Below are 24,364 nucleotides of genomic sequence, written 5' to 3'. Positions count from 1 at the left end.
GTCTTTTCAGCGTATCTAATCATATATTGAGGTGACAGTAGAAATAAGTAGCATGTCCAATACTTCTTCGAACACTTTGAAAATAACTTCAGGCCTACACTTTGCCGAAGTGACAGCAATCAAAACACAAAAGCGCTCAGGCGTGAAACAGACGCTTGTCTTTACGTCATTGGGGTCCTTTGACGTTGCATTCTGAGCTCTGCGTGTTCTATTTGGGGAAATTAAGCTAGTTAGCTAACGGATCAATCTGAGCAATTTAAACAAGAGTTTCTTTATAAATACGGGTTGTTATATACTTTGTCAACTTTAAATCAAAAGCAAGCTCTAACCTGTTTTCCGCAGAAGGTAGACAACATCCCCCGCCGGGGACATTAGTAGTTAGCAGTTATTGAGCTTTGCTAACGTTATCTAGCTAGCTAAAAAGCTAATAACAACAACACGGCTCTGGAGCTGTCAGTAAGGTGTTGCCTGATTATTTTACCACATTTATTAGTTTGATGGCAGATTAAGGTTGCCATCACGCAAGCTTTATCACGTAGCTGCGGCTTGGTTCCTCTTCATTCCCCATATTAAAGATAATCCCTAGTGCACTATAGCAGACATTAACGTTAACTGAAGCTTCATTTACAGTTCTAACTTTATTATTATTTCAGACATTCTGGAATATGGCTGAGTCCAGCGGCATTATTGAAGTTACTGTGAAGACTCTGGACTCCCAGAGCAGGAGCTACAAAGTCAGAGGCGAGGTAATGCTCTTAGCGTGATTTAAATACTGCCCTGTTTAGACTCCTCTCCTGCCCGTCAGTTTCAATGACAGGTGGTGTAATGTGTGATGTCCCCCAGCTGACAGTGAAGAAGTTCAAGGAGCACATAGCAGCATCAGTGGAGATCCCAGTAGACAAGCAGAGGCTCATCTACCAGGGCCGAGTGCTGCAGGACGACAGAACGCTGACTGAATACAGTGAGTAGCCTAAATGAAACCTGCTAACCTACAGTATGCAAACTCACAGGAACAGTGAACATAGTGGAGCAGCATGGATTGGGACAAACACTCAATGTCTTTTTATAATCTCCAAAGGATAGGGAAGTTACAACCAGGGCTTGACATTAACATTTTTGCTTTTCCAAAGTTACTAGCCACACGGCATTTTCAGTAGCCACATTTTTGTTGTTGGGAAATTACGTAATATACAATTAAAGTTGACAATGGTGTGCTAAAATGTACTAATATTATCATAAGGTTTTTTTGAAAACATGTAGTCTATTAAGATAAACACATTAAAAGAGTACCTTCTTATTATATAATAAAAGTGCTGAATGGGTGTAAAAGATTAATTCAAAAGATAAAAACAAAATAAATAACCAGAAACATTATTTAAATCCTATTTAAAATCAGTAGGCTGTAATACAGCCAAAGAGAAAAGAGCAAAGTCACACACAATTAAGGCAATAGGATAAAAAAAATTGCATCTGCATTTCCTCAGAGCTTTGACTAGATTTATGTTTATCATTATGAAGCTCTGCAGTAGCTTTAAGTAACTGGAGATATGAATTGAGTATACAGGTATTTATTTTCCAGATTATTCCTCTACAAACGCATCTTCTGCTTTCATACATGGAATTACAACTTTTAACTTAAAACAGAATCAACTCTGGAAAGGCAGTTGTGATATGACAATATGAAGGGCAGTCCTGCTAGTAGTCTATGTTGTTTTCTTTTTTAAACACCATCATGTTCCTTAATCATGAAGATATCTGTATTTTACAGCATTTAGGGAGGCAGACGTGCCTGTTGTGTGGATTCACCTGCTATGAAAAAGCTTCCTTTGTCATAGCTGCCGCTGGTTAAGTTGATAATTAACGGCAGGCCAAAGAAGCCTCAGGCCACAGGGAAATCTCCCGGTGCTTCTGACTTCAGCTAGTTTAATCTCCACAACTTCTTCTTGTTTACAGTGTATGTAAAGAAGTCCATGCCTTTGTTTCTCCCTCAGATGTAGACGGGAAGGTCATCCACCTGGTGGAGCGTGCCCCACCTCAAGCTTCTATGTCCGGTTCTGGGGATGCGGGTGTTTCTGCCGGGATGGCAGAAGGTGGAAGTAGCAGCTACACTTCCTACCAGGGTGCACCACATGACCGCAACGCAAACAGCTACGTGATGCTGGGGACCTTCAACCTGCCCGTCAGCATCATGGAGCCCCAGCAGATACAGGTGGGGGTGACCCTGCTACGGGAAAACTCACATTTCACAATATTTTTCTGAAGGGAAGAACGAGTTCATGCTGACAGCTAGAATTTGTTCTGTAGATGTCCGTTCAGCAGATGATGGCTGAAGTTGGTGAAGCTGGAAGGAGTGCCAGGGTTGGCACCAGCAGCGGGGTAAAGGCTCGTTATTCACTCGTCATCATTTTATCAATCTTTTTAGCCCTTTTGTCTCACTCTTCCTGTACAGCTGACAGTGCTTTATTTGTACAGAACAATGGCTCGGTGGACGTACAGATCAACTTGGACCAGTCGGTGCAGAGTGAGGCCAGGATGAGGCTGCAGCTGGCTGAGAACCTGCTCAGAGACGCGTGCTCTCTGATCCACAGGCTGGAGGTACAGTACACGTACTGCTTTTGCTACCTACAGTAGGTTGTTATTTAACGCCTGAGAAATGGCAGAATCATCAAGTCAGTTTTCATGGATTTTGTTCCTTTTTTGTTGTTGTTACTATTTTTTTTGTTCTTTCTATTTATTATGTTCTATTTATGCTGATGAACCCGAAAACATAATGCCTCGATGAACTGATTAGATTTTGGTTGTCAAAGGTCACTGTGACCTCACAGACACTGAATAGGTGACACTTTTGACTCAAGGTCATTTGACCTCAAATTAGATTTCACAAACATGTTCTGCCTGACACTGCCTGCCTCATTCTGAATCGCGAGCATCATCATAATCACGTGACTGCAAACAGCGCATCGGGCGCGTCTGGCTAATCCGGATCCTGCGAGTGAGTTTCACCTACAGCTCGTGTGGTGCTTACCATAGCTGGTAACTTGCTTTTAGTGCCCCACCCTCTGTTTTCCATTGCAGATTTAGTACCCCCATCAATTTAGCTGGTAATCATTGCGACACCACACAAAACTGCCGTGAAGTAATCTTCAATGTGACTCACACCTGCGACCCAGACACACCAGCTCACGTAGAACCTCGACAGAGGGGACACCAAAAAAACCTACAATGGAAAACCAGAAAAGGCGAGTACAGTCGAGGCGAGTGGAGCTGGTACCATCCAGTGGAACAGGGACTATAGAGAGGCGTTGCATCTAAAAGTGCCAGGAGAAAACAAAGGCCCCACGTGCTGTGTAGCTAGACTCTATAAGAATCCATCTTTACATAGTAATCAAGTACATGTATCATGAATCAGTTCAATATGTTTCACTGAAATCATATCTACCATTTAGCTAAACAGTTCACTTTATACCTTTTTATTCAGTTCACTACATATTTGAGTCTGCACAGACATGGATAGAAAATGCAACCTGACTGGTTGATGGAGGCATACAACCAGTAATTTCAGTTTAGCCTTTAGATGCAGTAGTAGGATTACAATGAAGGGAACAAACCTTAAAAAAAAAATTGTTATACATGTTTCCCCAGGAGCTCACTGGCTCATCAGATGGCTGCTTTCAGTGTCCATTTTTACATCACTTTAATGAACCAGGGTGGAGCACAGTACTGAGTGTGCATGTGTGTTTGGGTGCATTGTGATGTGTTCAATTGTTGTAGGGAGTTTCCAGTGACCGCAGCTCCCATTCACAGCCAGAGGCATCCCAGTCCTCTTCTTCCATGCTTCCATCTTCCTCTTTTGTTGGAGGGGCTGTAGCATCACAACCCACGGACTCCAGCTCTCCTCCTGCTCCATCATCCTCCACCTCCATTCAGACTGAGGGACCAGCCAACACTGGGCCCAGGTAAGTCTGAGTTGTGCACTGAATAGCCCCATTAGCACCTGGTATTAACGTGATTTGGAACTATTAGCTGGGCGTGGCTTGTGAACTTTTTGGACGTCATTCATTCCATGACGTTTTGAAGACTTGCTAGCTACTACTTTGTGAGCCAGCTGGAAGGGGCTGAGTTAGGTGACCTTTCAGCTTGCTGGCTGCATATTTTTCCAAGAATGCGGTCACGCTGTGTAGTTTGTATTCACACCTGGCTGAGATCCGATCACAGTGCGAGCCTGACTACCTCCAAATGTGATCTGGCTTGTCCGCTGAGATTCCGAACACAAAGTGCGTTTGCAGTTGGTATGTGTTTTTCCTTTTCCAGATAACATATCTACATACAAGCCACATATTAATGCAAGGTGTAAATGGTTCTGGTGAAACAGTTTATTTGGAGCATCTTCTCATGATTAAGACCACCCATCATGTGTTGTGTCCAACCTTTGCATGGTTTAATATGAAGAAAGCTCTCCCCTACAGTTATGTTGACAGTCTCAATATAAGCTACTTGGAATATTCATAAAAATAAATTTGAGAAGGACATAGTAATTATTTGAACCATATGTGGAAGTCCAAAAAAATGCTTGAATGCAAAACAACGCGTAACACTTTAGATTGTTTTTGGTCCTAAAAATGAAAGTTTCCTTTAGATATTTCAGTGGCAAGTTTTGAATAAGATTCATTTGTAAATCCACCTGCAAAGTGTTTGCTTACCAACATCATGTTCCTAAATACTGCAGGCACAAATGAGCTGATTTTTGCATTTATGTTAATTTTCCATCAAAATGTGTTTATAACATTCAGACTGTCAGGTTGCTGTGGATCCAGACATCATTGCATCATCTTTCTAATCATAGGTGTGGCCTCTGGTATCAAACACAGTGGTCATCAGCAGGGCTTTTGCTGTGCTGACTCCTCCTGCCCTCTGTTTGTCCTCAGTCACCCGAGTCCAGCAGAGTTTGTGGAGGTTCTCTCTGAGGTCAGGAGGGTGGAAGAGCGGTTACGTCCCTTCCTAGAGAGGACCCACTCGATTCTCGGAGCCGCCACTTCTGCAGACTACAACAACAATGTAAGGAGGAGCTGCCACTGCATGAGGCAGAGAACAGACATCACATCACATTCAGAAATGTGATGCTGCCGGTCAGGTTACCATGACATTTGCTGTAGAAATTCCTGGTCGTCAGAGATATCTTTATCAAGAGTTATTATCATTCAGAATGTTCACCTATATACATAATACTATAATTTAATAGGCAGATTGCCAAAATGTACTGTCCTCTTTTCCGCATATTTGACAGGTGCTAACAAAGCAGTGGGTTTTCTTGTCTTGACTGTCCAAAGCTGTGTGATTGTGTCTTCGTGCACAGACCCAGGAAAGAGAGGAGGATCAGCGCGTTCTCAACCTGGTCGGAGATGCTCTGCGTCTCCTTGGCAACACTTTAGTTGTCCTCGGTGACCTACGTTGTAACCTGGCAACCTCTCCTCCACGTCACCTGTATGCGGTTCGCCCCATGGCCCACTACACCCACCCTGTCCTGCTCCAGGCTGGTCTGCCACACATCCCCCTTCCAGTAGGTCCACTCTGTTGTGTTAAGAGACACTGTGATAACCATTGTTGGGCAAGTTACTCAGAAATTGTAATATATTACTAGTTACCTATTACTCCTCAAAAGTTATATTATTACTTTACTTATTACTTGATGGTTACGTAGCTATATTCCCACAGAATGAAAGCGCGGGGGGGGGTATTCTAACGTTGGACAGGTTTGTGCAGCGGTGTTCATGAGAGAGAGGGAGAGAGAAAGAAAGAGTGAACGAGCCAGGAGGTGCTGCACGAATACATGCTCCTCAATCAAAAAGGATTTTAAATACGCCTAGTAAATAATTAGAAAATCAATACGCAAGTAAATCCCGACTTTTAAACAGCGGTTTTCCTGTAGCCTGTTTATAATAGCAGTCTTCAGTGGTTACAAGACGTTAACGCCACTCTCTCCCGACGAGTCCAGCATCAGTGAAAGCTCTGCCGGAGATTCTTTCTGTAAGTTTCACGTTGCTGTGCTGCTTCAACAGATGCTTCAATAAATCAGATGTAGAAATGTTCGCGGTTGAAAGCTTTTTGCTGGTTTACACAAGACGACGATGTTCTTCGCATCTTAGAATGTGACACAATCATAGCAGCTGCTACTTACAGCTGTAGAAAGAACGCCTCTTCTCCATTTTTCCTTTAGTTCTGGCTATCAGCTGACATGAACAACAAAGTCGGGTCCCGCTGAGCTGCAGCACACGTGGATTCACGTCAAGGATGTTGCGTTCAGTAACGAGTAACGCAGCGTTACTTGCCTTAGCAACTGTAATAATATTAACGTTACTGTTTTAGAAAAGTATTAGTTACACTACATAGTTACTGGGAAAAGTTATATTACAGTAACGCGTTACTGCCCAACACGGGTGATAACAGCATAACTTAAATTCAGGTTGAAAGGGCTGTATGGACCACATGTATAGAGAGTGTTTCTTATGAAGGCTTTTTATGCCCAACTAATTGTGAATAGGTGGTGTGTGTTGCTGGGGGGAATTCCTGATGTTCAGAGACATCTGTCTAGCTTCTCATACATGCAAATGTTTAACTAGGCAGCAGCCCAAGCAGTGTGGTTAGTGTTCCCTACTGTTCTGCACCTCATCAAGGCTTCATGGTGCACATTGACTGATGGTCAACAAGTTTTTTACCAACCTGCTTCTTTTAAAGTTCACTCGCACTCACATTTTCCAAACCACTCACTACTTTGGAAGAGAAAACAGATAAATTTCAAAACTGTAAACATTAATTAGAACATATAATAATGCTTTCTTTTTATGGATTTGTAATTTTATAACAATTTCCTCTGAAGTTTTGGACAGAATAATCTAATAACCTATGGACTGGTATACTTACTGTTGTTTTGCAATGTAATGTAAATGTATTTTCAAATATGAGTTTAAGTGAATCAGGTTGAACTGGCCTTGTTTAATGTGCAATTATCATTATTAGTCATTAATGGGCCTTTGTCAGATTAATTTTAACGTATACATAGCTGAAGATTTTTCACACTGTTTTTGCACATTTCTTTTATGCTCAGGGCAACTTCCCCAATGGAAAATTTGAAATTCGTTTTCGAGGGGGTCCTGACAAAAGACATATAATGACATAACACAACACAATATTCAGCAAATAGTAGACATGGGGACACTCCACTCATTATAAAAATACAACAACAAAACACACTCACTCAAGCACCATGCAAATGCCATGAAATCTAGACACCCACACTAGTGTTAAACAGTACAATATGACAGTAAGTAGTGATGATTAATTAACAGGAGCAGTTGGTAAGGTAAGTAATGAGAGCATTTTTAAATGAACCTAGATACTGCAGAGATTTCAGAGAGGTTGGTTGTTCCAATCTCTAGGAGCCTTAATGTTAAATGCTTTTTTCAGGCAAAGTTTTTGGAATATGAAAGAGGGAATGGTTATTGCTTCTAAGAGAATAAATAGGATTAGATTTATATGGGATGAATAGCTCTTGTAGATTGGATGATTGAAATGAATACATTTGAAAAGAAACTTGTAAAAGTGCAGCTGTCGTCTCTTTTCAAGAGAAAGACATTACAGTTGATTGTACATTATACAGTGATGAGGTTGAAAGTGACAATTGAGAATAAATCTGCATAAACTATTAAATATGACATCAACTTTTGCCTAATCAGTTATTGAAGTATTTAGATATACAAAGTATCCGTAGTTAAGAGCAGGCAATAACAACTGGGATACCAGCCTCTTTTTTACGGTCATGGTGAAACAGTTCTTTGAGCTGTACAAGACACCAATAGAACAGCAAATCTTTTTTTAATATATAGTCTATACGCTTTTTTATATGAAAATTCAGGGTCAATCCATAGCCCCACATATTTTACGCAGTCCAAAATTGGGGCCTGAGAACTGAAATGTCGAGATTCTTTGGACAAGCGAAGAGAATTTATCAGAAGGCGATGTCTGTTGTTTACATGACTTCCTGCTGGAACTTGAAGTTAATATGTATTTCTCTTCCAGATAAACATGGGGACAACAGTAACAATGGCAGCTGAAGGACAACGCCAGCCCTATCAGGATGCTGGCCAATCAGATCAGCAGGCTGCAGGTGATGCTCCGCCTCTTCATTCAAATGGGACCACTCATCACCAAGGACAGGGAGGACCCCGAGTGATCCGGATCACCCACCAGACTATGGAGCCTGTAGTCATGATGCAGATGAACATTGATGGTATGTGTGCTGCCGTGTCATCAGAACCCGACTGAACCATGGTCACATGGGCTTCCGTTATTTGTGTGAAACAGCCAGTCTCTCCTGTATTTCTGTGGGAATTAGGGATGACATAGACTGATGGAGCAGAGTGTATGAAAGGACTGTCCCCAGTCGCTCAGATAGAGATTAGTTTTGGAATACAGAAAAGAATAAAGGATATGAATTCAAAAGAAAGAAAGTAATATTTCATATTAATATATTGGGAAAAGGATAAAACAGACAGAAATAAATTAATGTGGACATGAAAAATGGAAAAGTAATGAAAAAATATATACAGAGATAAACAACCAAGAAATATAGAAAAACAGAATAGTCTTACTTAATGGATTGCCCATTCATTACTTTATCCTTCTTATCCATTTATTTATTAGGATATTATATATATGGACAAGTGTAGTGAGAGGACAAAAAGACACCAAGTGCTTCAGTATTACTTATGCATAAATGATACCAATGAAAAAAGTAATGAGGAAAAAAACCATCACCACCACCAGTCATTTATTCATTTGTTCATTTCCTATATCCTTTGGGGCCTTAATGATACTGAATGTCATGAGCTATTAAAATGTGTAAAGTTTCCATTTCTCAGTGTCAGCATTACATCAGCTATTACTCAACAAAAAGTTGTAACACTGTAATTGATAGCAGAACCCAGTGACAGTAATGAAGTACATTTCACATCACAGTGTCATCACCAATGTCTGTCACTTAACATGATTTAATCATAACATCATTCACCCAGGGAGAGACTGGTCAACTAGTTTTGGAGATATAACCATACAGTTTTACAATTATGGTGCAGGGTCTTTAAAGAGTCATTGATTTCACTTTCACTCAAACAGCCCTGTTTGCTCTTACATTTGCTCTGCTTCTGCAGCCCCTCTCCTCGTACTCAGGCTGCTTCTGTGTACTCGTGAAATGTCTGATCTCAGGTTTCTGCTCCAATAGAATGCCCGCCGTACTGTTGAACAATGAAATGATCCCTGCCACATTGTGGGCTTGTTTGCTTAGAGCGTCCCCTACAGGTGGTTACTCTTTAGTGATCCACTTCTGAGTCATTCATCAATCAGTCAATCACTGACATTGTTTTGCTCTCTAGCACACAGATGGGAGGCTGGTGTAGCTATTTTATTTTACCTTTTTTTTTATGGGCGCTGGTTTGTCAATTAAAGTGTCCTTTTATTTCAAAAGTCGTAAAGAAAGCAAAGGAAGTAAGCCTTGGAGGGCCGGAGTAGATGAACACAATTAAAGAGTAACTGCCGGAAGGGTACAAGCCAGCACCGCGGCAAGGATCATTTTATTGGTCAGCTCTACACCTGGCATTCTGTTGGTTGGGGCAGAAAACAGAGCAGAAATCTGAGATCAGAAGTTTCACCAACACACACAAGCAGCGAGAAGCAGGGCTGAAGCTGGAGGCAGACGACCCGGAGCAGCAACATCTCTGTGCAGGCTCACAGTTTGAGCAGAATAGAGCAAATGTAACAGCAAGCAGGGCTGTTTGAGTGGGTGGCCAGGGTTTAGATGGAAAGCATCACTATATCTGAATGTGAAATCAATGATCACGCTCTTAATGACATATTCCAAATGTCTCATTTAAATGCCACATAAGGCAGTGGTCTGGTCCCGGTCACTGGTTGGTGCTCTCTCTCTCCCACTGCTTCCCCTCTCTCTCCCACTGCTTCCCCTCAGTCTCCACTGTGAGCTGTCAGGTACAGGCTACAACGGTCAAAGTCACCATCATATCACATCATATCATTGATTTGACCTTTCTTGTTCTGTGTGAGTGTTGCACCACCCTGTCTCCACCAGCCGTGCTGTACTCTCACTGTGAAGCTGAGGGATTTCTGCTCTTGTTGTGTTGAACAGGTGAGCCAGCTGCTGGGTCTCAGGTTTCAGGGCAGTCTAATGCTGCAGGTCCCGGACAGCTAGGTGAGTGCTGATCTTTGATTGGGTAGCTCTGTTGCTATGGTAATAGCTGTCTCTTCCTTAAAGATGGAGTACTTTATTTGAACACTTTGGGTAAGAGGGACTTTTTGAAGTGGAGTGGTATGAGCTACTTATCCTTATGTAGTGTATTACCTGCAGTACATGGTGTTCGGGGCGCCTCCAGCTTGGAGAAGCAGAGAGTTGTAGTAGTTGCAGTAGTACGTTGCATGGAAGTTAACAACGTACTACTGCGGGTGGGAACAATCAGATTAAGTGTACTAAAATTACTGTTTTTGTTAAAGGAGTCTGGTGGCTTTGAAAAGCCTTAAGTTAGTTCAGTTCCCTGTCAGAAAGGGCCCCCGTCCACAGCAGTATGTTAGCCACCTCAAAAAACCTTTTAAGTAGACACATTCAGAGATCTGCTTTTCAGGACAAACCTCTTTCTGATTCCAGGAGGGACACCTGTTCACTTCCCAGGCCTGCCCCCTGAGTTCATGCAGGCCATCGTGCACCAGATCTCCCACCAAGCCGCCGCCATGGCTGCTGCAGCCTCAGCAGGCCACCCAGGACAGGCGGCGTCTGGCCCTGGCTCAACACCAGCCGCTGTGGGAACTGCTTCCGCACAGCCCCCCCACCCCGCTCAGGCCAGGGTTGTCATCACCAGACCATCCTTTTCCCCCCGCATCCCGCAGCCTCTGGGAACCAGGGGAACCACTATCAACCTGAGGGCCACAGTACCCACAGCTGGCCAGCAGCCAGGACAGGTAACACCAACACAGGATAGAGATGTAACCGTGTCAAGGGCTTCATAATCAGGAAACAGTTTGAAATGCCCATCAAAAAAAAAGTAATGTCATGAAATATGTTGGTCTGTGCCTGACCAATGGTCCACAACACAAACATACAAAAGTTACTATCTTGAGAAGAAAAATCAGCACATGTTCATTTTGAGAAATAAAATGAGATCATTTGGAATTTCTTACTTCAAAAATGACTTAAAGGATTAAAGTTGCCAATATTAACACTAAATTTCTATTGAAATCGGTAATCAACTAATTGTTGTAGCTACATCCTACGGTGTATTGAAAAATACAGATCAAGGAACTGTTGTGCAGTAAGTATGTAGCACCTTGTTGATCACTGCCCCCTTTAAACCTCTGTGAGCAGGGAACACCTCTGGCTCCCTCCTCCCTCACCCAGATGATCAGTGGTCTTGTGGGTCAGCTGCTGACACCGGGACAGCCAGGTCAGTGCCAGCTGTTTTTTACCGTTAGAGTAGCTGCCAAACTGAATGTTATTGTTTTCCTCAGTACTGACAGTGCTGGCATAAAGTGCTTCCTACAGACAGATACTGATACTGGATGAACAGTGTATAATTATGTTTGTGAACCAGCTCTACCTGACTGAGCTCTACCTGAATTCTAAAGCTAGTGTCTGATCAAATATTCTGTACTCTTTTTTTCACTTGCTAGCTTTTTTTAGAGCTTTTGACCAAAGTCCGTACTTGTGATGACACGATCCATTTACAGAAGACAACCATGGGATACGGTTGAAAGCTCCACAAAAAGCAAGTTATTGAACCCTGAGTTTAGAACAGTAAAAACTCATAGTAAAGTATGTTTTGGATTTTTAATGTGATTTACCAACCAATAATTAATTTCCATTCAACATGACAACCGGCCCGAGACTTGAGACCTGCGTGAATTAATTCATCCCAGTGACATTGAGTCACTATGTTGTTCTTCATACTGTAGTTATGTTGAAATGTAGATTGGTTTTGTATTCTCTGTTCTGGATTACTACAAAATAATAACCCAACTTTGACAGCAATGAACGCAGACATAATGTTCACTGTAATGGCTTATCTAAATAAAGTAGAAAGTACTCGATGATTTCCATTGTTTAAAATGAAGTTAGTGGAAACAAAAGGCTGCATCGAACTACTTGAAGGTAGGAATACACAAAACAATCTCAGATGTGAAACTGCAGTAATCCTCTTGCAGTAGGTTAAAACGTTTATGTAAAAAAAAAACATAAAAAAGAGCATATGTCTGAGGCTGTGTGCTGAGGGCTACGCCCTGCAAGCATTGTCTATGTTTTCAGAACGTAACCATGAAATAGCAATCTGAATAAAAAGCACCTTCTTTACACTAATTTAAAGTTCCGAGCAGTCCAGACATTTTCTTTCTGAAGCAAAAAAATATATAATTTCATATTTTACAAATCTATTTTGTCTCCTGAGCCTTAAAAGAAATACTCCAGGGACTTTTTAAATTGCACTTCTTGCAGCAGAACCCCAGGTATTCTGACTTACGGTGGTTCAAGTTCCAAAAACACTGGGTCTTCCCATTATGAACCTCTTTCAAGCTGAGATAACCTCTCGCTGTGACATCATCAGGGTCATTTTTTCATACTTGTCAAAGCTCCTGCCGAGTAACAGAATGTATTAATCAGATAATTTTACTGGCTGTGTTGTACTCCCAGTTACTGGGAAACTGATCACTGAATACTTACTGAGCTCAAGTGACTGTCTGCTTATTTGTATAGCTAGACCGATTATCTACGAAGCTGATAAATCAACCGATAGCTTGTATGTATGTATGGTTTTGCAGCACAGAAATGTTTAAACTAGGTTTGAAGTCATTAAGAAACAATGTCTCTATCACATGCTTTGTCCACATGGTGAGTCTTGTATAAAATGTCCCACTCTGTATATATGTTAGTCATAAGTCATAAAAAACAAATCTAGGTGTATCAGCATCAGGATCATTTATGTAAAAAAATTACAGATTTTAAAAATCCCAAATATTGATATTTTTGGCCTCAAAGATTCAGTATTGCTCGGGCTATACTTATGTCCTGTTTCTCCTCCAGGTGATGCCATGTTCTCATCCTCTTCAGCCAGCTCTCAGTCCTCCTTTTCTACCTCTTCTTCTTCGTCTGATTCCTCCACCACGTCTCCTCCCCCTCCTTCTGCCAACACCTCTGGACAGACATCCACCCACACCACCAGCACTACCACCGTGGGCCAGCAACCAGAGGCCAGCCCTGAGGGAAGTCTGGCCCAGCTCCTGGGCTCTCTGCTAGGAGGAGCAGCTGGACCAGGGGGTCCCGGCTCTGGACCAGCTCCCTCCATTACTGTGACATTGCCGGGTGTCTTCCAGGGCATGTCCGACTTTATCCCGGTGAGTTCACATAGTGTGACAGAAAACCAGAATATGGTGGCCTGCAGGGTTCCTCCTGAATCCAGATGGTTCTTCCCCTGTGTTGAGGTCCAGAAGCTGTTTGATTGGTTGTTCTTATTCTGTTCTTTAATTAAAAAAAGGAAAAAAACAGAAATGTACTCAAGTGCTCACGTCAGAAAGGACCGTAGCAAAAGGAGATTATGGAAGAGTTTTGACTAGTCAGAATTTTTATTACGTCATTCTCTTTAGTCAAAATGACTTCAGCTTTGACTAGTCAATACTGAATTACAGCTGTCAGCTGTGATGTCACTGAAAATTACTCGATGATGGCCTGCTATCATCTGTGCATCATGGAATCACCAGAGTCCCCACGATACGAGATTATCATGATACTTATGTCACGATACGATATTATTGCGATTTTAAACATATTTCGATGTACTGGAATTTATTACCTTTTTTCCAGCTTGTTGTGTTTCCAAAGGAAAACTCTTTTTCTAGTGGACTGAAAAAGCAATTGATTTTATTTTTATAGTACCAAAAAGTAAAATTCTCATGTACAATTTAGATAATAAAAGATTGATACATGGCATCTGTGTATCGATAAAGTATCAATACAATCACGGAAAATATTGCGATAGTATGTTGTATCGATTTTTTTTTCACCCACCCGTAACGTGCAGCCTGGTCGGACAAGTAGCCCTCCTTAATCGCATTGTGTTATGAAAAGCACTATTTAAATGCAATGCATTTTTGTTATGATAATTATAATTTAGCCCTAAAGGAGGAGGAATTCAGAATCATTTACAACAATATTCAAAGGCTATCATTTGCAATGGAAACGTGGATTACAAGGACAAAATAATTTCTACAATGCTGCCTTCAGTTCAGTGTACATGTGAGTGTTAGGGTGTAAGTGAGGCGAGCGATGTGTTAAACTGATTACAGTGACTTTGAAAATTAAATGTAATTTCTATTAAAATAATACATATAAGGGGTCAAAATAATAATGATGCTGGTTTCATTAAGTTAATTGTTAAAAGTCCTTTGAAAACCAGTTTAATTCAGTTAGATTGAAATATAATGTGTGTGTGAGTGTGTGTGTTGCCACTGAAATTAATGTGAAATAAAAAGTACCCTAACAGAGCAGAATCTAAACTTCAAATTATCAACTGATCATCTTTACAGTTTGAGGGATTTACGTTCACAGTAGCTAATGAAAAGGGATGAAGAAGACAGAATGACTGATGAAGATAGCTTGGTGTGCTTAAAGTGTCAGGTTACAATCAACATAAAGTCAAGCACAAAAGCTTAGCTGCTGTTTTTCCGGCCAGTTGCCGTGTTGCTTCATGAAGTCTCCCTGCATCCAGTCAGCATTGACTCAGAGTAGCCCTGTGTGCAGACGGACTCTTGTAGCATACAGGTGTGTTTGCAGCTGAACAGTTTGTCGTTTCCACCCAGCCATCTGCCGGCGGCCCTGCTGCCCCAGTCCCCCCTCAGTCCGTCGGTCCTGCCCCGCCTCAGGCCCGCAGCGGTGCAGGTGGAGATTCTCTGAGCCCGGAGCTATTCACCGGCATCGTGCAGGGAGTGCTGTCCACCATGATGAGCTCTCTGGGGACACAGCAGGGCAATGGAGAGAGCATCGCCCACTTCATCCAGAGACTGTCCCAGACCAGCAACCTGTTCACCCCTAGCTCTGGAGATGCTGTGGGTGAGTCAGAAAACAGGAGAAGGAATTTACCTGCAGCTTTTAGTCAACACTGACCTCATAGTCATGTTAAAGACATATCACTGGCTTAATGCATTCTTAGAATGGCTTCTAAATGAAGTTTACTGTTCACACCATTTACTATGACTGATACACTGACTCTCATCTTGGAAGGGTTCTTTGGTGACCTGCTGTCCCTGGTGTGTCAGAGCTTCTCCATGGTGGACATGGTGCTGTTGCTTCATGGGAACGCCCAGCCTCTGAGCCGCATCCAGCCCCAGCTCACTGACTTCTTCACCGAACACTACCTCCAGGGCAGAGAGCCCACTGATGCTAACATAGCTGTAAGTACTGCAGAGAGAGCTCACACACGGAGCTGCTTGATGCGTTGCTTGAAGAACTGTAAGGGCTGTCAGTGTTCAGTAGGCTTGTCCTAATCAATCTGCCCCTACAGAAAGCCTTTCAGCTGTCTGTCCATCCCACATGTCTACACAGGCTGCGGAGCGGCTTGGCATTTTCAAAGTGTGTTTTTAAGCTTCAAGTCCTCTTTTTCTTCTGTCTTATGTGCATAACTAGAGATTTGGCGTTGGGCTCTAAGTGCTGCCAAAAGGCAGGTGACCTGCACTCATCCTGCGTAGGCACAGACAGGCTGCCCATGCTACTCCTCCTGTGTGGACATGGTGGAAGCTGCATTCAAATCATGTAATTATTGCCGGAAATGACATGCAGTGTCTTTTCCAAATACCATGAATATTAGACATCAGGTACCTGAGGAATGTTGCTGATACAGCAGCTCTAACACTGTGGATGTTAATAACTAATAAGTTATTTGTGGTGCTGGTTACTTCACTCGCCCACAGAGCTGAGAGCAGTGGGGTGTCATCAACAGGTAGTTCACCTATAGCACAATGGATTACAGTACCTAAGGTTTAGAAAAGGATCAGGTTTTATTTAGGCAATAATTAAACAATGTCTTCATCAACCCAAACCCCAAGCTAGTAGATGTGTTCAGGACATCACTATTATCACTACTGTTGAGCTAGAAATATGTCTCCGTATAAACTATTTTTTGAGCCCCTCATAACATTCTTTCAGCCCTGCTGGCTCAGTGCCTTGAAGGTGAGGGCTAACGTGTTGGGCATCGTGCCTGTCGAGTCTAAAGTTGAGCACACCAATGATTGAGCAGCTTGCTGGGAAAGACAGGCACTTGTTCTGATGAGTTAACGATCCAAATCAAATGCTGATTAAGTAGCCGTAATCAATAATAACTAAGTCATGTAAGTTTCATTAAAGGATAGGTTCATTTTTCTCAGTCTGTCTTAAAGTTAAGCACACAGTCACACAGCTTACCTAATCCTTCCTCCTGTTCACACTGGACCCAAAGAGATCCATTATTAAAGAGATGTCAGCGGAAGTGATGGAGGACAAATTCATTCATAAGTCTGTTGTGTTAAATGATGCTGTCTGCACTTTCAAATCTCTGCACGCTACATGTCAACATTCACACACCTGACTTTACTGTATGGATCTGTCATTTTCACAGGAAAGACTTTAACACATTGTCCTCTCTGCAGACAGCAGCTGAGGACCTCATCAACGGACTGGAGGACTACATAGCTGAGAGCTTTGTAAGGACAACTTCTGTCACGCACAGTCTGTCTGCTACAGTCCATCTAATGTACTGGGCTGTGTCCTAGGTATGTAGTGATGGACATAAGTGAGTGGTGTGTGTTGTGTCTAGGCCACAGTGACAGTGCGAGACGGAGTGGACATCGTTCAGACCAACCTGTCCTTCCTCAGACAGCAGTTCACACAGGTGGCCTCTCATATCCTGCACTGCCGCGGTAAGTTCAGTCAGAGGGCTGCTTTCAGTTTCAGTCTTCTGTCCCCTTCCTCAGTAGTACTGCAGTAGTCAGTTAGTTAGAATACATGCTGAAGACACAGTGACACTAACTGACAATAATAAGTTAGTAAACAGCAGCAGTCACTGGTGAGTTGTCATCCGTCCTAACAGGCCAGTCAACCTTTCAGTCTTCACTTGTGAAGTGACTTCTATCTGTTCCGATATTTCGGGGAGCTCCAGAGTCCTAACTTGTAGGAGACCACATGAGCTTATAAAAAGATGCCTTTTCAGCACTTTCGGAAGCAAAGGAGAACACATGGTCTCCTTACAAAACGAGCTGCTCACAGTGACGTCACGCTCTCTCCAGGAGCTTCACCATCACTGGTTCACCTGGGACTGTATTTATAAAGTCCCGGTGAATCATTCTGACAAGGTAAATCAGATTTCATATGAGGGCCCTTGCAGAACCTTGAGGCCTCTTGAGTCTTGTGCATTATCTATCTAGTTTGAGCTCTGCAGAAATAGTTTGTTGTCAATGATTCAGTTCTTGTCGTATCGTTTAATTTACTAATTGTCATTTAGCGCTCCATACATGTGCCCTCCACAGACTGTTTCTGCCTGACTTCCATCTCCCGCAGCTGCTGACATGTCAGGACTCTGGAGTTCTCCTGAATATCAGCACAGATGGTGTATTAAATAAAGAGTATAATGTTTAGTATATAGTTTACTGTTGGTATAACAATAATATATTAAATACTACATTCATTAGAATTTCACATATATTAGTAATATAGATAGGTGTTTCATTTTTGTGGGTGGTTATATAAAATGTAATCCTTGTGCAAGAAAAAGGCTCTACAATGGTCTCTAATTTGTTAATGCTAAGTACTAACTTGTCCATAATCATGTTGTTCAACATTTAATGATTTTGTTGTAGCACAACTTTTTTTAACGTCCCGCCCCATCCAGGCTGTGATTGGTCTGATTGCTGTCTGCTGGAGCTGTATTGCCCAGCCTCAAAGTGAAATAGCCTACTGCATTTTATGGGTTATATTGGCCATTTAAAGGTATTTTAAGAGGTAAAAAATACTAGGTGAGCTATAATCTGTCAAATATAACTCTTCTGAATGAAATCAGTCAACCTTTCAGTCAATAACAAAAGGCTTCAATCATTTTCTGGCAAGTGAAATACTGCATTTTAAGAGTTGTACTGGCCATTTAAAGGTTTTTTAACAGGTAAAAAAGAGTGGACAGCAAACATCCTAACAGCAAAATTGTCTTCATTTTATATCTACGTTGGCAGTAAGTCATGTTAATTAGGCTACAGCCTGTTTTCCAAATATAAACAAAGATATTAAACATAGGCCTACCAAACATCAGTTTTCGGCGCGACACCAGCATTTCTCTCGGTGCTCTATGATTTGAACGATTAGCGTGGGCAGGGAGGGGGGTTACGGTAGGTTGTTGTCTTAAATGTTACTGGCACACTGCTCTTAAAATATTTTTCTCATTGTACGTAGGCTTTTTTTTTTTTTTAGAGGCCCCGTGTTAGCGGAGATAATGAGCAGACTGCAGCGAGACTGTTTTATTTAATCGCACACTTTTTGCGCTTATGTAACAACGACGTCGTGATTGTTATTAGATTAATTGTGCAACCCTAGATAGGAGTCAGTTCCTAAATTAAGAAAATGACAAAATGCCTTTTGGTACGTGTCACTGAGAGTCTTTGGCTAATTAGGACTGATTTCCTGCTCTAAACCCGAACCCAAACTTTCAAACTTCAACTTCATATTCGGGGTATTTTCTTATTCATTGTTACTTGTGTTTAGCAGAGGATTCTTTAGGCATGTGAACACCACGCTGATGTGAACATGGGGAGGACTGAATGTTTTTCTGTCTTGGCTTTTTCATTGTGCAGATCACATGTTTGGCCCCCGTCTTCTGTTGCTGTGCACTCAGGGCCTGTTTGAGTGTCTGGCTCTAAACCTGTACTGCCTCAGAGGAGAACAGAGAGCTCTGACTGCAGTCATCAACCACCGCATTGTAAGTGGACATCATCTGTAACCACAGCATAACGCTCTACTCGTGTGATCCGAGTCAACAGCTGCATGTTTGTGTTTGTGTGTGTTTGTGTAGAGGAGGATGTCTGCAGATGTCAATCCCAGTCTGGTCAACTGGCTGACCAGTATGATGTCTATGAGGCTGCATGTCATTTTGGAACACAACCCAGTTACCGAGGACCAAATCCAGCACTACATCATCTATACACGGGTAATAAACAGAGTCATCAGTGAGCAGCACCTGCTGCAGCTGGACACACTGCACAGCGGCCTGAGTGGGCCTGACGTGCTCATATATCCAGAAATATCTGCAGCTGCCTCTGCACATTTAGTTCTGCAGCAGTAACACAAACAGGATCCAGTCCATCCATTGTTTGCTGAAATGTGTTTTCATTAGAAGAGGCAGGATAATACTGTTAATACTGGATGAGTGGAGCGGCTGTGAATCAGGAGATAAAGCGGGTTGTCCACTGTTCAGAAGGTTGGTGGTTCGATCCCCGGCTCCTCCAGTCTGCATGTCCAAGTTTCTTTGGGCAAGATCCTGAAGGCTGGGCCATCAGGGTGTGAATGGGCTGAAGTCGAGGTCAAAAGGATAAACATGAAGATGTAAGCCCTAACAGCAATGTCATTTCAGGGTCCGATGAACCAGAGGACAGGGGATGAGCTGGAGCCCCTATCTGAGAGTCCAAATGTGGAGGTGCGTTTGGTTTGTTCAAATTTTTCTTAAAAAGGTTTAAATCTCAATCATTTTTGCCAGTCAGGGCTCTTCTTAAGGGATCGGTCGGTTTATTTTTGGTCATCATTAACAAATCCCATGTGCAGAACCAAACTAACAACGTGTTAGTCCGTCTCTCAGTAATACACTCTCAAACACTCAAACAGCAGGAAATAGTGCATTTGTTAGGGACTATTATTAACAGCAGATGAATGCACATGTGGTGCTCTAGTGAGTATTTGGTGAAAGTGGGATTGACAAAATAAACTACAGTGTGTGTGATGAAGGCACATGTCACCCAAAGCAGCAGTGAGGCTCACTGATGGCTTTAATAGTTTCTGGAAGAGTGGAGCTCAGAGGAAGGAGAGACATCAGGCTGTGAGACACAAGACATCGTGAGGAGGATACATCCACTGTTGGTTTGGCTCTGCACATCGAGGGATTTGTTGACATCCTCAGGGTGGCTGTGGCTCAGGAGGTAGAGCGCGTTGCCTGTTAATCAAAAGATCGCTGGTACGGAACATTTACTTTTGTTGACAAGCTGGAGCTTGAGTTTTTCTGCTGTGAAACGTTGGAAAGAATTGTCTGTTTTATTTCACCTAGACAAATGAAGTGTAGCAGGAAAGTGCTTTGTGAAAAAGAATCCTCAAATCAGAACGCTGAGATGGGAAAAGATGCATTCTTTATTATTATCAGTCACCATCAATAATCTTGAACACACAATCATCTGTTTGGATTGTCACGTGCAGCCTCACGTTCGATGAGCTCTTCTCTCCATAAGATTCACCATCCCTGACACACACCGTACACTTTAAGTGGTCGTGTTGATCCTCTGCAGTACAAATGTAAATCAGTGTAACTGAAATGAAGCGCTGGTGTGATTGCTCCCCCCCTCTGTCAGATGGAGGACAGTTTGTCTCCAGCTCCAGCCACCACAGCAGAGGACGCCGTGGCTTCTCCAGCCGACGGCGGAGAGAGAGGTACGTCTCCTGCACAGGACGCCGCCTCAGCGGGGGACACTCAGTGTCCCGCTGGGGCCCCGGCAGGATGGGAGGAGGCGACCCCTGAGGTGGAGCAATGGACAGCAGCTGTTCCACCTGTAAGGAATGAGGTTTTCTCAGGCAGTACAAACCAGTGCTGAGGGGGGCGGGGTACTGTAGGGGGTCACAACATGAGGAACACAGTGACGTGGGCACAGTGGGATTTACAGTGGGAACATTTTAGTCGTAGTCTTCTGGAGCTCATTGCTGCCGACAGTCTGCATCTAACTAGACAGACTGGAAAACCGGGTCCTTAGCTAGTTTCTGTTCAGTTTGTGATAGAGGCTGGTTGTGGTCCGAGCAAACAAAAGCAACATGTGGAGTTCCGTAAGGTCCATCCTCAGGCCTCTTTTTTATGTTCCCTTGTCTCTTTTCCATCCTATCTTAAGTCTCATCATGTCTTACATAAAGCACTTTGAATTGCCTGGATGTTAAAAAGTGCTGTGACCAGGCAAAACGGCCAACAGTGTTACTGCCATAAAAACATTTCATACCATTCGATATTGATAATTATCAGGCTAAATATAATTTATTTCAAGGTTAAAGGCTGATTTTTGCTCCTGCATGAAAACTTAAAAAAGCATATGGTTATTGGTGTGGTTAAACTGCTCTTTATGGTCCAAATGTGCTGAACCTTCAAAGCAATTATGATAAAAAAAAAAATTATTATTTTTTTAATGATCAGTAAATCTTTTTTCAGTCCCTATCCCTCATCAAAATAAATATCTTAAAAGAAAAATTAAGTGCTAATTCGTTTTTGATTCAAAGAAATTGGATCAAACATTTATTGACGATATATTGAACATTTGTTATTTTGTTATGGAGGAACATTACATTGCAAGAATTATCATTTAATGTTTTATTGCCCAGCCCCCATATTGTAGATCAGTTGCATATATGAGCAGTCACCATCAGTTCATTGGATTATGACTAGATAATGTCTTGGTCAGGAATGGGTTCCCATCATCAGACATGACATGCTGTCTCAGAGGAAGCTCAAAGCCCAGCCGCCGCTGTCCGACGCCTACCTGCACGGGATGCCCGCCAAGAGGAGGAAGGTGAGCAGCACACTTCTGTCAGTGTTTATTGTGAGTTTACTCTCACCAGCTTCTCTCAAAAGCTTGTAAAGAAACAGTGACTTGTTAGCTAATTAGAAGCAAATGTTCCTATTGGATGAAGAGTTCCTGTAAGAGTGGCTGCTGTTTCATCCTCAGACGAGCCAGTGTGACGGGCCGCACCTGTCCCTGTCAGACGCAGTGACTCGGGCTGCTCGCGCTGCAGGAGTCCTGCCTGTCACTGCCCGGCACAGCCTGCAGGTGGAGCTGGAGAGGCCAGAGCTGCAGGAAGCCTACGCCAAACAAGTAATGCACTGCCCCTAAACCAATCCAGGACAGCATGATGTTTGTCATCTTAAATGTTCCTGTTGCTAGTCATCTAGTTTCAAACACAGGGTGAGGACGGATATTTTGAAATGAAGGCAACATGAGTGGAGAGTAGAAACCAAGATCAGCAGCACTTATATGATTGGAGGGCACGGCAGTGTGACTGCACGTCACTTTACTGAAACATACAGGATCCTAAATATGAAAATGAAAAGGCTCTAATAAAAAGTGTCTAAATAATAAAAACGCTAAAGAGGCATTAAAGTTTCTCTCACAGTGATTAATAGATAGTTTTACTGTCTCATAGTAGTAATGAGGAGTAACTCTGATGATCTCATAGTGATGTCATCAGGATCATTGACCTTGGGTTTGGAGGTTACACATTTATAACAGAACACCGGTGTTACAAACTGAAGAGGTGAAGTTTAAAAGACCTTTATCCAGTTGCATTGTGGGAGCAGTATGATTGAGTATATTTAGAGCTTAATCCGTACTTCAGGTTCATCTCAAGAAAGTTAGAAAGACAGTTCAAATGTTTGATGCTGCACAGGTACAGGTAAAATGAAATATTTTATATTTTTCTAATTTTTCCTTTATATTTTTTCGAGATGCACCTGTAGAAGTCAAATCAACAGTTAAAAGTTTTTGAAAAGTTATGTAATACTTATTGACATATGAAGACAAATTAGTCAACTCAGCTAGTTTTAATATGAAGGTCATTCTGTCTATAGCCCGCTGCCTCTCTCTGTGTCCTCCTGCCAGGTAAAGAGTGACATCAAAGAGCGAGTGAGAGACAATCCGGACTACAACACCCAGAGATTTCCCAACACGCACCGAGCTTTCTCTATAGAAGACTCCTAATCATCCACAGCCCTGTGCCACAGAGGATCAAGGCCAGGTCCAGAACAGCAGGATCTGTACACACTACCTGCAGCGTGGTGTCTGTAGTGTTTTAACATCCTGTTGTAAACATGGCCTGAAAGGGCGAAAGCACCTGACTGAATTATTCCTCCTCCCCGTCCTCCACCTGCTGTAGTTCGGACTTCAGACCCTCCATGGTGCATGATTTGAGGAACTGTGAGCTACTTGAGTCACCTCATGCTAAAACATTCCCACTGCTCTCAGACACCTCTGAGAAACTAGTGATGGAATCAGTTTAATGCCAGAGTACTACCCACTGGATGTAAGACCAGATCTGAGCAGGTCAGTGCAGGAGAGGGCTGGGCCACAGGAAGCACCAATCCTCTTCTGTAGTAGTAGGGCCACAGAATAGACAATTGACCTGTTTGAGGAAAAGCTGAAAAGTTCCAAGAAAAAGGTCGTAATACTGTGAGAACAATGCTGGAATGTTAAAAAAAAAGCATGAAAGCAAAAGTTTGAATGTTGCAAAGTCAAACGTGATAAAATTTTAAGAATGAAGTCATAGGTTGCGAAGAAAAAAAATAGCTGAGAAAAATGCTAATCTTGTGAAGAACAAGTGATCTTATAAGTTTTAGTGTTGCACAGACAAAAGTCCTAAAATGAGAAAAGTCCAAATATTGTCAGTTAAGTTGGAAAGAAGTAGTTATGAGTTAAACTTGACATTTTACTAGAAACAAAGTCACAATATTTCAACAATAAAGTCACATAATGGAAATATGTCGTAGTAAAGTAGGGACACTGCAAAAAAATACAATACATGAGGTGTCGGAATGCACATCCAATGTAATCATGAATATGGTGTTCTTTGCAACCTTTTCCTTGGAATACTCTGACTACATTGTCATGTTGTGACACCAAATGTCATTTTCCTGAAATACTCATTCTGAGCACTTCTATGGTGCAAATGTAGTTGCAGAAGTGTAAATGAGCGCATATTGTACATAGTAAATGGGCAGTGAAGTCATAGAGCTTTGTTGGTGTCAGTCATTATATTTATTATTGACACTTGTGTCTGCTTAGACAGGATACCTCAGTGAACCACGTGTTCGCTGCTGTGTAAGAATCAGGCTGTGGTGATGGTAGGTGTGTGATGTCTGTCTGAAGCACAGCTGCATCAGGCTGAATGGTTCCTCATCACTGAAATAAATGAACCTATTCAATATCAATGTTTCTCAACTGTTTGTTTACAAAGACTCAGGATTTGAGTAACATTAAGAGGTTTCCAACAACATACAACATGATGTTCATTTAGTAAATT

The 24,364-nt window shown here is 42.2% G+C and overlaps 2 protein-coding genes across 5 annotated transcripts in view; both read left to right on the top strand.

The window, feature by feature from the left end:
* Window positions 1-24,364, top strand: part of LOC123976309 (ankyrin repeat and MYND domain-containing protein 2-like) — an 817,726-nt gene that overhangs the window by 646,968 nt on the left and 146,394 nt on the right. The gene's annotated exons all lie outside the window — the stretch shown is intronic.
* bag6l (BCL2 associated athanogene 6, like) lies at window positions 181-24,272 on the top strand. 4 transcript variants are annotated; one of them, XM_046058334.1, is made up of 25 exons: window positions 181-461; window positions 654-746; window positions 844-961; window positions 1,992-2,209; window positions 2,305-2,376; window positions 2,473-2,595; window positions 3,805-3,956; window positions 4,926-5,055; window positions 5,354-5,557; window positions 8,074-8,284; window positions 10,193-10,255; window positions 10,706-11,016; window positions 11,420-11,498; window positions 13,127-13,437; window positions 14,899-15,148; window positions 15,320-15,489; window positions 16,720-16,773; window positions 16,887-16,989; window positions 18,907-19,031; window positions 19,125-19,259; window positions 19,683-19,745; window positions 20,665-20,862; window positions 21,754-21,861; window positions 22,018-22,164; window positions 22,948-24,272. In XM_046058334.1, exons 2-25 carry the CDS (start codon window positions 666-668, stop codon window positions 23,044-23,046), a joined length of 3,525 nt encoding a protein of 1,174 aa, XP_045914290.1. In that variant the 5' UTR covers window positions 181-461; window positions 654-665; the 3' UTR covers window positions 23,047-24,272. The 4 variants fall into 4 exon arrangements, with proteins under 4 accessions (XP_045914290.1, XP_045914286.1, XP_045914287.1 ...); XM_046058330.1 differs by having other exon boundaries at window positions 3,772-3,956; XM_046058331.1 differs by having other exon boundaries at window positions 183-345; window positions 3,772-3,956.

The sequence above is a fragment of the Micropterus dolomieu genome, linkage group LG09, assembly GCF_021292245.1.
Source record: "Micropterus dolomieu isolate WLL.071019.BEF.003 ecotype Adirondacks linkage group LG09, ASM2129224v1, whole genome shotgun sequence".
In the NCBI taxonomy this organism is placed as follows: domain Eukaryota; kingdom Metazoa; phylum Chordata; class Actinopteri; order Centrarchiformes; family Centrarchidae; genus Micropterus; species Micropterus dolomieu.
The sequence above is the reverse complement of the archived record's forward strand: the minus strand, read 5'-3'. Positions and strand labels throughout refer to the sequence as shown.